The sequence below is a fragment of the Hevea brasiliensis genome, chromosome 9 (genome assembly GCF_030052815.1).
Source record: "Hevea brasiliensis isolate MT/VB/25A 57/8 chromosome 9, ASM3005281v1, whole genome shotgun sequence".
Taxonomy (NCBI): Eukaryota; Viridiplantae; Streptophyta; class Magnoliopsida; order Malpighiales; family Euphorbiaceae; genus Hevea; species Hevea brasiliensis.
Window position 1 is genome coordinate 6,121,894 of NC_079501.1, and position 13,770 is coordinate 6,135,663.

At 34.1% G+C, this 13,770-nt stretch overlaps 2 protein-coding genes across 6 annotated transcripts; one reads left to right on the forward strand and one right to left on the reverse strand.

The window, feature by feature from the left end:
- Positions 1–723: 723 nt before the first annotated feature.
- LOC110639819 (histone-lysine N-methyltransferase EZA1) lies at positions 724–9,264 on the forward strand. Of its 5 annotated transcripts, XM_058152600.1 has the most exons (17): positions 724–861; positions 1,347–1,448; positions 1,820–2,097; positions 2,390–2,551; positions 3,114–3,198; positions 3,320–3,469; positions 3,596–3,643; positions 3,724–3,795; positions 4,398–5,095; positions 5,816–5,966; positions 6,352–6,572; positions 7,442–7,573; positions 7,714–7,801; positions 7,902–7,949; positions 8,027–8,155; positions 8,581–8,658; positions 8,732–9,264. In XM_058152600.1, exons 1-17 carry the CDS (start codon positions 823–825, stop codon positions 8,921–8,923), a joined length of 2,673 nt encoding a protein of 890 aa, XP_058008583.1. In that variant the 5' UTR covers positions 724–822; the 3' UTR covers positions 8,924–9,264. The 5 variants fall into 5 exon arrangements, 4 of the variants coding, with proteins under 4 accessions (XP_058008583.1, XP_058008581.1, XP_058008582.1 ...); XR_009151122.1 differs by having other exon boundaries at positions 3,320–3,643; positions 8,491–8,658; positions 8,732–8,899; XM_058152598.1 differs by having other exon boundaries at positions 3,320–3,643.
- Positions 9,265–10,632: 1,368 nt separating this feature from the next.
- LOC110639855 (uncharacterized) lies at positions 10,633–13,572 on the reverse strand. The gene is made up of 2 exons (XM_021790952.2): positions 13,006–13,572; positions 10,633–11,406 (listed from the first exon to the last, which is right to left on the reverse strand). Exons 1-2 carry the CDS (start codon positions 13,439–13,441, stop codon positions 10,859–10,861), a joined length of 984 nt encoding a protein of 327 aa, XP_021646644.2. The 5' UTR covers positions 13,442–13,572; the 3' UTR covers positions 10,633–10,858.
- Between the last annotated feature and the right edge of the window lie 198 nt (positions 13,573–13,770).

Here is a 13,770-nt window from a genome sequence, read left to right on the forward strand (position 1 = left end):
ATTTGATCGCCCACATTCTTATTCTTATACTTCCATTATTTGTAATGATTTTTCTTCTAATTATATATAATAATTAAAATGCATCTATTTTTAAGATAAAATTATATTTATAATATTATATTAAACATTTTTTATATTAAAGATTAGGGTTCATTTTATTGGAATTTCAAATTTAAAACTAAAATCAGCCATTGAGAATAAATTATTTGGAGAAGAGGACTCTTATACTCTCTCTCATATTATTATTATTTTTTTAATAATTAATTAATTTATAATTAGATATTTATAATTTGATTATAAATTATTTAAATAAAATATACTTATAACAAGAATATTTAGTCATCAATGACACTTTTATTATTATTATTATTTTTTTTTTTTGCATAATTTAAAGTCACTCATACTTAACATTATTTATAAAATAATTTATTCAAAAATATATGGACCCGCGTGCACACTATCTCATGGTGCGTAATGGAACTCATCCTCATCTACAGAAGAAATTTCTTCAACCATTAATGCACAGAGTAGTTGATTTCACTACAGTTAACAATTATCGTCAAGATGATGCTTTCGTTTCGGTTCAAAAAAATCCAGCCCTCTTTAGTTGGGTTGCACTTTCGATGATGGGTCAAAGGTCGCCCATTAAATTCCAGCCTTCCAGGGCCAGACCACTGAGTCATTCTGGGCCTTAACGTAATTGCCCAGGCATTGGGCCACGCCATCTACATACACGTGCCAATCCAGTACCCGTAGCATTTGTTCTTCCCGTGTCTTCCTCTTTCTCGATCGAGTCGCAGTGCAAAGCAGAGCACAGTAACTATGGTGTCGAAATCAAGCGACTCTGCCTCTAAGCTCAGAGTTAGTTCCTCTCTATAGCTTTTCATATTGTTTTCTTTGTTTCTGGAAGTTTTCTCCTTATCCTTTATTGATACTTCTCTTTTGTTTTGGTTAAGTTGGCGGAGAAACTAATGATCAGAATTAACCATAATTCAATGTTCTTGCCTAAAAATAATGAAGATTAGTATTATTCCTGATCCCATTTGTGTTTTTGAGGGACTGGGATGTGCAATTTTTATCTTGGACTTAAATTGATTCTCATTAGAGTAAGAATTTGTTGCACGTAAGCCCTGTTTGGCTACTGGTACATTACAGGATTAAAAAAAAAAAGAATACTATTAATTTGGAGTTAGGTTTTTCCTTCCTAATAATGATACTATTTTCTTTCCTAATAATGATACTATATCATTATTCAAAAATATATATATATGTTCTGAATTGCTTGATGATATCATGTCATTTTATTGCTTGAATATACTGGTCTCTGTTCTCTTATACATTGGCAGAAATCTCTTGGAAAACAGTCAAATGAGGGTATTGGAAATCTCCCATATAAGATGAATCAGCTTAAAAAGCAAATTCAAGCAGAGAGAATTGTTTCAATAAAAGTAAGCCATTTATTATGTTTGCTCTTATGATCATATGATATTTATCCATAATGCTCTACTCTTCTGTAACGTATTCAGATCATGTCTATGTTCAAGTAGGATGCATCATTTCATACAAATTCAGTTGACCAAAGTAAAATTCATCTGCTCAGTTCACTTAGAAAAAAAATGGTATTCTATGAAATGCATATTTTATGCCTTTGCTTATGGTAGATGTAGAAGTGGTTGTAGCTAGATTGGATTGAAGTGTTAGGAATTTCGAGGTGATGGTGATTTAATTAATGAATGAAAGCATGCAGTATAACTGGTACGTATTTGTTTATGTCTCTATTCCATACTACTTAAGAAACTGATGCGTAAATTTTGTATAGGAAAAAGTTGAGAAGAACAAGAGGAAATTAGAAAGTGATGTTTCTCAACTTATATCAGCTGCTGCATCCAGGGGGAATGCATTATTTATGGGGCAGACTGGAGTTGCTAAAATGAAAATTTCAAGGATTGGAAGTCCTCTCTGCCAGTATAGTGGATTTGCTCACGGTTCAGGGGATAAAGATTATATTATTGGTCATGAAGTTGTACCCTCAACAAGCATAAAGGTTCCTTTCATTGAGAAGATACCTCCATATACTGCCTGGATGTTTTTGGACAGGTATGACAAATTGGCAATCATATATGTTCCCCCTGATCATCTATTTAAGTTCTTGCCTAGCAGTAAATGAATAAAGAGGCAATATCTTAACCTTTAACTGAATAAGCCATCATACATGCATGGCATGTGTTCTACCATTGATAACAAAAATCCACTTTGATCTTGAAGAAATTTAATTTACTGCATGTTGGTGAAAGAATGAAAAGCATGCAGTGGTTTATGTTTCTTCTCGTCTTGTTTCATGAGAAGATCTAGTTTTGCTGCTTTATCTTACTTATGTTACACAGTGCAGGAATCAGAGAATGGCCGAAGACCAGTCAGTGGTGGGGAGGAGACGAATATACTATGATCAACATGGCAGTGAAGCACTTATATGTAGTGACAGTGAGGAAGACATTATAGAACCCGAGGAAGAAAAACATGAATTTTCTGAGGGTGAAGATCGCATTCTATGGTAAGTTTAAATGAGATATCTAGACTAAGAAATATTAATTTATTTTATGAAGAAAACATAGTTCAGATATGTAATAGAGTATCTGCCACTCACAAGATTTTGGTCCATAACCTGGAATTCCACTTTTAATTTTTCCTTTTGTGTTATATTTTTTTTCTCTCGTTTCATCCTTAAGTTAGCTAGAGAAGCATAAGATGTGATGTTGTATGAAGTATTGTTGCCTTCCTCTCAACAGAATATGGTCAATTAGAAGGAAGATCAAATTGAGATATGGGGTAGAAGAACTTTGCAAAGATAATAATGTTGTTAGATTCAATTCCTACTGTCTTTCATAATCATCTTGGTTGTGCTAATATTTACTCATCAGATAGCACTCAGGACATATATGAACTTACTGCTTTATAAAATTCTTTTAAACAAAAAGTTCCAGGAACTTACTGCACTTAGTTTTGGATCAAATAAGCCAGGCAAAAACATTTTTTATTTGTTCTTCATGACACCCTGATTTGTAAAGTATAAGATCAGGTCAAGTATTTCATGATGTATCTCCTGAATTTCGCAGGATGGTCTTTCAGGAACATGGACTGGCCGAAGAAGTACTAAACATTGTTAGCCAGTTTATTGGAGTCTCCACTTCAGAAATCCATGTATTTCAAATGAGTGTCCTGACAATTTTTTTTTGAACTATTTTCTTTATTCTTCAATTGTACTTCATGTTCATTGAAAGTGTCCTCGGGCTGAGTGATATATTGTGTTTGAGGTTTGCAGGAGAGGTGTAGCATGCTTAAGGAAAAATTTGATGAGGAACAAAACGACAAAGATTCTGGGGATTCAGCATCTGGGAGGGGCATATCTCTGGAAAAAAGCCTAAGTGCTGCTTTAGATTCATTTGATAACCTATTTTGTCGTCGTTGTTTGGTACTTGGTCTGACCATTTCTGGCCTTGCATTGATTTTCAATAAGAATAATGTATATGATAAGTGTCTGACATACTCCTTGAATTTCTTCAATGTTGATGTTTATCTGCTTGTATCTATCCAACAGCTATTTGACTGCCGCTTACATGGCTGTTCTCAAACTTTGATCAATCCTGTAAGTAGAAACATTCATTATATCGTTTCAACTTACTAAATCATTTATTTGCTTATCTAATAGGAGGCTTTGGTTGTCAGAGTGAAAAGCAGCCATATTGGTCTGAATACGAAGATGAAAGAAAACCTTGCAGCAATCAATGTTGCCTTAGGGTATTTTTTTTTTTTTTATTCTACTGGTTTAGCAGACATTTGTTCTGTTTTTATTTTTATTTTTATTTTTATCTAAACTATCTGCATAAAAAGATTTTCAATTTTCTGGTTTCTTAGATCTCTATTTAACTAACTAGATTGGGAACTTGGAATCAAAAGAACAGCAGCAGGCTAGATGAAGTGTTATAAATATGTTTAATTGGAATGGTGAATTTTTATATGCTGCCATATTCTCCATATTTTTCTTCCTTAGATATACTACGGTGTTATTTCATGCTTGTGAAACTGGTTTGTCTTTCAAGTTCAGGTATTTTACAAGAGTTGCATCCATTTGTGCTTTTGATTGGTTATTTCTCTTGCACTGTGTATATGCATTTGTTTGTGTGTGTGTGTGTGTGTGTGTTTGTGTGCATACAGTTACATTTTACTAATACCATTAGATTTATCTGTTGCACTTGTACTCTTGGATATTGGTGAATGATTTGACATGATCAACTTATAATTTGCCACTTCTTCTGCTTCTGCTCCTATTTTTTCAATCCAAAAATCTGCCATTGCTCCATACAAATCAAGAATTTAATATTTATGCCAATGCTTTGCAGTTTAGAGCTGTCAAAGACTTGCCAGAAGGTTCAGTTAATAATGTTTTGCAATGGACAATACCTGCAACCTTGGAAGGTGAAAAAAAGATTGCATGTGCCTCAAATGCTGAAGCACCAAGTGGTGCAAATGGTGGCACAGATCTAGAACAAGATGATAGGTGTTTTTCTGAGAAAGAGATATCTGTTACTTCAGGACCTATTTGTCACTCAGAACTTGCTTCTGGAGCTTCAAATTTAGATACACCTGCCATGGTGATGCACAATCCAGAACATATAAGAAAGCGTAGAGTGTCACAGGATACAGATGATGACTCCACACAGGTTCCTGATGATCCCCAGGATTCTACTAGTAAGAAGCAGAAGAAATCAGTGGCTTTAGATGTAGTAACTGATGATGTTGAAGATAACCCAAATCTTGATGACATGGCTGGTACTGAAAGCACAACTGATAGAAGTGAACTTCAGTTGACCACCAAAGGCACAATAAATGATCCCAGCAAACACGCCCCAAAAAATCTTGTTTGTTTTGGCACTGAGGAGCAAATTAGAGATGAAGCCAATGATATCACTGAAGTGCCTGAATTGAATCAGTCATCCTCAACAGAAAGACAATTAGAAGGTGTCTCGAGCACGTGTGAGTGGAAACCTATTGAGAAAGAATTATATTTAAAAGGAGTGGAGATATTTGGAAAAAACAGGTATGGGAATTTACAACATAGGTTGCCTTTGTGAACTGCCTGCAACTAATGAGAACATAGACCTTTAAAGTTTTATACCTTGGACATTGATAGGTGCTGAATGAGCTTAGTTCTCATATTCAGTAGCACCAAGATCCAAAATCCAGTTTTCTTTAGTTCCTAAGGCGTCTAGATGTAACACAAAATTCAAGTGGTGTTACCCATTTGTTATTTTGATATCAAACCAGAGTTTGATTTTCCACTGGATAAGTTGCATTTTTTTTTTTTGTAATCTGATTAACTAACAAGTGATTTAGGGCATGTAAAGTATTAACAAATAGCATTAGACGGTCTTGACGTTGGGACAAGGTTCTAAAATAGCATTAGATCACCTTCCTGGCTGTCTCTCATGATTCCTCTCCTTTTAGAATTATATTTTGCAAATTCTTAAATGGCGGAGATGAATTAGAGGAAAGTTGGGGGGTAGTAGTGAGATGAGCGGGTAACATATTATTGAATTTTATTTTAGGTACTGTAAACCTTCATGGAAGCCATTGATCCAGTTTCATCTCTGTGCATTCCCATTCAAAACTAATCAGATTTTGCAAGTTTCATACACTAAAAATTAAAATTTGGATTTGCCTGCCGTGCAAAGTTCTAAAATAGCATTAGACTACTCTGATAAAGTTTATATCTTTGTTCATTATGTTTTCACTTAATGTACAAGTTTGTGCTCTGCAGTTGCCTTATCGCTAGGAATTTACTTTCTGGGTTGAAGACTTGTATAGAAGTGTCAAAATACATGTGTGACAGTGGAGCAACAATGCCTCATAGATCTGTTGCGCCAAGTTCAATTCTGGAGGATAATGGAAAGACTGATACAGATTACATGGTGTGTACTGTAGCGTCCCAGCATAAATTAGATTTATACATTGTTAGGATTGCATTGAAAAGAGTACGCCATGTGCTCCAACCATCTCAAGATACCTATCCTTTTGGGTAATTCCACTTAGTTGGCACGTGTATAAATATTCAGAACCACAAAAGAAGGGTGGAAGAGAATCATGCTGATATAATTGTCAGAAATTGGCTGTTGACTATAAACATTATTCTGTACTTGCGTGTGTAAATTTATTATCGTCAATTTGAGACTATTTTTGGCAGCCTCATGGCCTCTCATTCCCTTACAGATTTATTGTTCCTTGGGAGGCTCTGTAGTCCTACAATGGTTTCTGCATTATAGAGCCTTCTTTCTGATTATCATTCGTTTCTTGTAGGAGCAAGAGATGCCAACAAGATCTCGTTTACTTCGTAGGAGGGGCAGGACACGAAAGCTTAAATATTCTTGGAAATCTGCCGGCCATCCATCAATTTGGAAAAGAATTGCTGATGGCAAAAACCAGTCCTGTAAGCAGTATACACCATGTGGCTGCCAATCAATGTGTGGAAAACAATGCCCCTGTCTACATAATGAAACTTGTTGTGAAAAATATTGCGGGTAGGTTGGAAATTTCTTTCATAGTCTTCAAATTGAGAACAAAATACATCAAAATATGATATATTTTCCCAAACACATCAACTTATAGATTTTTAGAGTTAGAATATCATAAGACAAATGGCTAATCTATTTTAAACTAAATTCTAATTATATTCTATTAAGATGTAAGAGTACTAACCATATAAAGAATAAAATAAATGCATAATACAATTATAAACTAACAAAAAAAAATGATACTTATTATAATATAATAACACAATATAAATTACAAAATATAGGGTAGGTGGGTAATGTTATCATTATACATGGCAAGTCACTGTTAGATTGGGGAAGTGTTGGAATAGTGGGGGGAATACCAAATAGGAGTATAAGATGTAGATGCATCATGCATGAAGAGTCATTTGGTTTTATTTACTGTATGTGAACGTTTTTTAATTATTTTTTAAATTTTAACCTTAGTACAGATTACTTGGGAGAGGGTTTAATTGTTCTTTCATGCTAAGATTAAAGTTAAATTTTGATTTTTACACTTGTTGGCCCTTAAAAATGCGATTGGGAATGAATTGGGTGGATCAGTCAATTTGCATTGATTTGCTACCGATTCATTCAATTTGAAACTGATTCATGTATATTTGTGATCTGATCTATAGATTCAAATTGCTAGGGAGGGTAGTCGACTTGAATCATCGGACTCTGTCTAACAACAAACATATAGATTATGCAGATTACTTCTTGTGCATTTGTAGTAATTTTATAGTATTCCTTTTAAAAGTAGTTGAATCAAGGTTGTGGAGGTGGAAAAGGGAACCTTCAGCCAATAAACCATTGTATCTAGCAGAGCTGTTAACAGTTAGCTATAAATTTTTCAGGTGCTCAAAGAGTTGCAAAAATCGTTTCAGGGGATGCCACTGTGCAAAGAGCCAATGCAGAAGCCGGCAATGTCCATGTTTTGCTGCTGGACGTGAATGTGATCCAGATGTTTGTCGCAATTGCTGGGTTAGGTAACAATTTTTATATGTTTATTCTCAATAATTAATCTTTTCAGATGTTCCTGTGTGCCCATAAAGCTTGTACTCTTAATTCATTGTTGCTATGATATCATTCATCTCTTTATTGAATTTCATTGTTGTTGGAATTGTAGTTGTGGTGATGGTTCTTTAGGTGAGCCACCTAAACGAGGAGATGGCCAATGTGGAAACATGAGGCTTCTTCTAAGGCAACAGCAGAGAGTGCGCATTCAGAACTCATGTCATCGTACTAATATTATGAAAGTTATTAAGAAAGGAAATAAGGAATATGTTGTGATATGATTTTTTTCCATTTCTTCAGATCCTTTTGGCAAAATCTGATGTTGCTGGATGGGGCGCCTTTTTAAAGGTAGAATTGCATATACAGTTGTTTTCTTCATGGTCGCGTACTAGTTTTGTTCAACAAATTGGATGATGTGATTGCAGAACCCTGTCAACAAAAATGATTATCTTGGAGAATATACTGGTGAACTGATCTCCCACCGAGAGGCAGATAAGCGTGGGAAAATCTACGATCGTGCCAATTCATCATTCCTTTTTGACTTGAATGATCAGGCAAGATATTGTTACTTTTTCTTTCTTCCTTTCTTTCATTTCAATCTTCCTCTTGGCCATTGGGAGGCCTACTATGTCTTGGGCTAGGTATCCCTCCTCCATCCTATGATAAATTTAACTTGAGACCTCCATGTTGAAAGTCTCAAGCACAAAGCATTCAAGAATCCATTGGGGACATGCAAGTGATAGTTGCTGCCTACAAGATTACCCTTCCTGTTTGTCATAACAACATATAATAATGACATTTCTTGACCTTGTGTTGAAAATGCCGAATTTTAACAAATAAGAAATTTTGGTCTTGTCTTGATATTAATCTCTATATCATTTTCAAACAGATTCAGAAATCAGAAACCAGTGTCAACTGGCAAAATCTATGTTTTATAACCAGTGTCATGGTTTGATGTGGGATGCCTCTTCTTCTGCAGTATGTTCTTGATGCTTACCGCAAAGGAGATAAGCTGAAGTTTGCAAACCACTCATCCAATCCTAATTGCTATGCGAAGGTATACTTGTTTTGGTGATCCTTCAGTTAATATAGTATTTTTCTTGAGTGAGCTAATTTATTGGATTGCCCAGGTGATGCTTGTGGCAGGAGATCATCGAGTAGGTATCTTTGCCAAGGAACATATTGAAGCTAGTGAGGAGCTATTCTATGATTATCGTTATGGACCAGACCAGGCTCCTGCATGGGCTCGGAAACCTGAGGGTTCCAAAAGGGATGATTCAACAGTCTCACAAGGTAGAGCAAAGAAACATCAATCTCATTGATGAGTTGTTAGACTGGTTAGTGGTTTCAATGCAATTATGGAGAATGGTTTTCCAATTCCGTTATTAAATTTTGTCCATGTCATCTACTAGGAAAAAAATCAGTAGAATTATACCTGAGATATGCCAGCAATTGGTTGTATATAGATATGTAAGTAGGGATTTCGAATGTAAAATAAGATAGAATGGGCAATAAGATCACACACATAGTGATTGGTAATAAAGATTGAAACTTGTCTAGCAACATCCTATCTAGGCAACAGGGACATAGATCAAGAATTTTTATTGTTTTATTTATCATCTTTATGGTAATAATGTAATGGAAATCGTCTACTTTTGAAGTATTCTCCTTTATGCTTTGCTTGGCATGCTATGGTTCTCTCTCTGTATTTACATTCAGAAAATCAGGCGTTTTCAATCTTCATAGCAATTATCTGATTTTAAATCTCGTTGTTTTTATTAAAATAAATAAGAAAGAAACATTTTTGAAGGCATCACGAATATTGAATTTTATTTACATTACTGCCTACAAGATTGAGAGCAGAAATGTTTAAAAGAATATGCAAAGCTAAGAAGCTGAAGCCAATTCTATTGAAAACTGTCTCCCTGTTTACAAAGCAAGGGGAAATACAGCAATGCGTTCCATGTATCAGGAATGCGAGGAAGACACCAATGGCTGCAATCTGGACCACTCGAGGCAACGCATTTCACAGGTTTTTTACCATATTTAGATGGATGACCATCTACACAAAATTCTTATGAACTAGTAATGTTCAAGAAAGTTAACAGGAATTCTCATATGCTTGATCATATCTACTGTGATCGTATCCTTCTCAAAAATGTGTAAGCAAGAGTTTCATTCAAGGGTTCTGTAGCTTCCTCGCAATGCGCGCCTGAATTCCATTGCCCATCCCTGTTTAATTTCACGAACTATAATTAATAGACAAAAACGCTAAAATTCAGATACTAAAATATGCACTTTGCCAAAATTAAAATCTTATCTCTCATCTCTTCAGTTTGTTTTATAGATTATCTTCTCACTAAGATAAGTATCTCACATTTAAGCATCGCAGAGGAGAATTTTGAGATTCATAATTTTCTTTTTTAAATAAAGAAGTAATTAAACAATAAACAATGAATTAATACATGAATAATAATTAAATTTTAATCTCAAATTAGTGGGGAGTGAATAGAAATTGCATATGAATTCTTTTTAAAATTCATATTATAGCAAATTTTAATTTTCAATTTAAAACTTTTGCTAAAAAAAAAAAAATCAATTTGAAACTTAAAAATCAAAATTGGGTATAAAGAGATTAGTGAATGTAAATATTTACTTTTTTTTTTTTTACTTGTTTGTTATATTAATAAATTAATTAATTTTCTATTACGATTTAAAATTAACATTCAAATTGAAAGATTAACTTTCATTTACATTTTATGTCAATTCTTATTTTGTGACTTCAAATCGATTCAAATTTCACCGATGTCATCCGTTTCTCCATATATATATATATATATATATATATATATATATATATATATATATATATATACACATGTGAACCTTATTTAAAAAAAAAAAATTGAAGGATTCGTCTGGGTACCCGTACCGGATAGCACAGGCTCTGCTTGGGCCTCCGAGAATTAAACCAACTGTGGACGGGTTGGGATTTTGGCAATGGAAGTAGTAACTAGCCAGCCCAATCCAATTATTAGAATGATAATCCATTTTAGATTTGGATAATTTAAGCAAAGCATACAACAGCAATATTCAAATGCTTCAGCTTCAGACTGTTCTTACAGCAGAGACTACAATCTTTCATTCGTCAATTAAAATGGTGTAGCCCAGTGGCGGATCTGCAAATGTTCAAAAGTAAACATAACTGAAATTTCTGGTACATTATATCTCCAAAATAACAAGTTAATTTGTGTTGTTCAAGTAGAAAAAACTGCCTCAACAATGGCATGCTGCTTTTTAGGATACCCCATACCAATCATGTGGTTAAGATAAACCTTCCCATCCTTCACAGTTGCTGCGGTGGCCAACCGGTGTGCTGGCCCTTTAAATTTGGCTACAACAGAAGCAGTCTCCCACCCATCAGAGCTCTCCACTAATCTCCCTGAAGGATTTCCTGCAACCACCAGCGTAGTAGGGGACAGTAACTCCAGGCCATCTCCAAAGGACAGAGAGCCTCCACTTACTTTGATTAACTTGACTTCATCCCCCTTGGTTACATCAATCTTAAATAAATTGCCCGTGAATGTATGAATGACTATCAAGAATCCATCAGGGTGGTAAACAATCCCATTAAGTGCAACCAGGTTTTTGTACCACTCTTTTTGGATGAAGAGTGGGTTTTTGATAATGGATAGGAATTCCCCATCCTTCCTAACCTTCCAAATTTTACTGGATCTTGCATCGGTAACGTATGCATTTCCTTCTGCATCCACTGCAACATCATCCGCAAAGGATTTCTCATCGTCTACAAGATTGAAAAAAAAAAGGGTTACCAAAAATATTTCTTCAATGATCGATAACAAGACATAAATCCCACCAATGAATTTTATGTAGCATCAATTTCTGGTGGGTCAAGCCTAAGACTTTTAAAATCAAACATTTAACAATTTAATTGGTTCCTAAAGACAGCAAAATTAAATAAGAAGTTGCTTACAGCATGCTCCATGTTACCTACCACTTCACATTGAATTACCAATAGCACTAACGTCAAGAGGACTTGTAAGCATCTACCTAATTATTAATTCACTAATCTTATTGATTTAACTTGCACGTTCACACCACTTCTGTAATAACATAATTAATTCTGACTTTTATTAGCTTCCTGCTCTAAGCATAGTGAAATGGGTCATTAATATACAACGCTTCCAATTAAACTAAAGTAAGAATCATTTGCTCATAAAGAACAAAACAATGAGCTGAATTGCTCCCTTTTTCAGTTTTCTGGCATGCTGTTACAAAACTAATTAATTATACTGTCCAAAAGTCTCTAAACCTCTAAAGAGAATCTAATAAGAATTATGGAGTCTATGGTTAGTATTATTTAAGTGAGGTTTCATGGCTTCCACTGTGCTAACAAATTTGACGGTACCATCGATGGCCAATAACCCAAAAAGGCGTTACGGTGCTAATTCGAATGGACTGGGAATCGGGGATAATAGTTATAAGGATCTACTACCCCTCCTCGCATGTGAAGTCCTCAGAGAGTTGATAGAGGTAAAATTGTCTTTTTGAAAAGATGGTCCCTCGCGTTCACGGTAGTTTACCAATTCTATTAGCAACTCCCGTCTCCCCACTCCCTAACCTAAGGAACAAGTCAACCACCATGTCCATTGACAATTCACAGCTAAAACGTCACCGTTCGTTATATGGTAAATTTAACTATAATACTCTCTCCGTTCCTCAATTTCTATTTTAAAGTAAAAAATTAGTTATTTATTTATTAATATATTTCTGTTTAACAAGTCTTAAAAGTAAATTTTCTTATTTTTAGAAAATTATTTAATAATATGAATTATATAATTTTTAATAAAACAATATAATTATATAAGTGAATAATATATTAAAAAATTAAATAAAATTTATTATTTTAATTATATTAATTATATTTTTTAAATTATGTGAAAATAAAAAATAAGTCAACATATCACTTTTAACAAAATGCTTAAACTATGATTAATTTGTTCAAAACTTAAAATGCTTTTGGAAAATCTTTTAGAGAAAAAGAAAATAAAGAATAAAAAATAAAAAATATATTTTTTTATTTTTTTATTTAAATAAAAAATAAATAAATTTATAATTTTATTTTATATATTTAAAAAAAATTTTAAAAATAATAATTTTATAATTTCAAATTATAATCTTACACTTTTATTATTATCTCTTCAATTTAAAAAAAAATAAAAAAATAAATAAAAATTATTTTCCCACCTTCTTTTATTTTTTTATTTTTAAATAAAAAAATATTAATCTTAATTTATTTTTCCTTATTTTCTTTCTATCCAAACAGGGTGTCAATTTCCTGCTAATTGTCCCCTATGCAGCTCAAGCGAAAAGAAAAGCTTACTTGGGCCGCTGAGTACGGTAAGGAAAAGACGCTCCCAAGTAGACAAATCATAAGATGCAAGCCCATTATACTTGTTCCCTAGGACGTCAGCGATCACCACGAGCACCCGATTCCTCGGCCGATCAACGACGATACCAAGCGAAGAGTTCCCAGCCACATCAACGTCTTTCACCACAGTAACCTCCTGCAGAACACTATCCGGGGAGTAATCGTCGGGCACATGAATTTCGCCGACTCCACCATCCAAGAAGGAGACGATAAATCGACGGTTAAGATCATCCCACTTGGCGCACTCACGGAAGAAACCAGAACTGTGATAGTGAAAGACGTGGGTGGTGGGCTTGGCAAGCTCGAGAGAGATGATGAAGGCGATGGGGATGGCTGAGAGGAAGAAGAGAAAGATAAGGGATTTGGTGGAGCAGAAGGAAAAAGCCATTGCAGAGGATTTGTGGGAGGGAGTTGTAGAAGAGGGAAGCGTAGGTATAAATTAGGAGTGAGTGAGAAAGAGAAAGGGAGAAGATACCAATGAGATGGACGTTGGACTTTTATTACACACTAATTTATTTTAATTTGATTCTATGCTTCACGAGCAATTATAGATGTGTTCGCTCAACTTCCCTTACCAAGAGAGTGAATATTTCTTATTTGATCTTTTTTCCTTTTTCATTAAAAAAAAATCAAGAGTACAAGTTGGAATTGATATACATTTTTTTTTATTCAAAGAAAATCTCGATTAGTTGAAAAGTATTTTTTTTAAATAAATAT

What these genes read in the sequence shown, in the direction of transcription:
- LOC110639819 (XM_058152598.1), top strand. Translation starts at nt 823, where the DNA reads ATGGTGTCGAAATCAAGCGACTCTGCCTCTAAGCTCAGA. An exon ending in GAGATATTTGGAAAAAACAG is followed by an intron (nt 5,096 to 5,815) that starts GTATGGGAATTT and finishes TGTGCTCTGCAG; the next exon opens with TTGCCTTATCGCTAGGAATT. An exon ending in TGTCGCAATTGCTGGGTTAG is followed by an intron (nt 7,574 to 7,713) that starts GTAACAATTTTT and finishes TTGGAATTGTAG; the next exon opens with TTGTGGTGATGGTTCTTTAG.
- LOC110639855 (XM_021790952.2), bottom strand. Translation starts at nt 13,441, where the DNA reads ATGGCTTTTTCCTTCTGCTCCACCAAATCCCTTATCTTTCTCTTCTTC. An exon ending in TACCGTACTCAGCGGCCCAA is followed by an intron (nt 11,407 to 13,005) that starts GTAAGCTTTTCT and finishes TCAATCTTGTAG; the next exon opens with ACGATGAGAAATCCTTTGCG.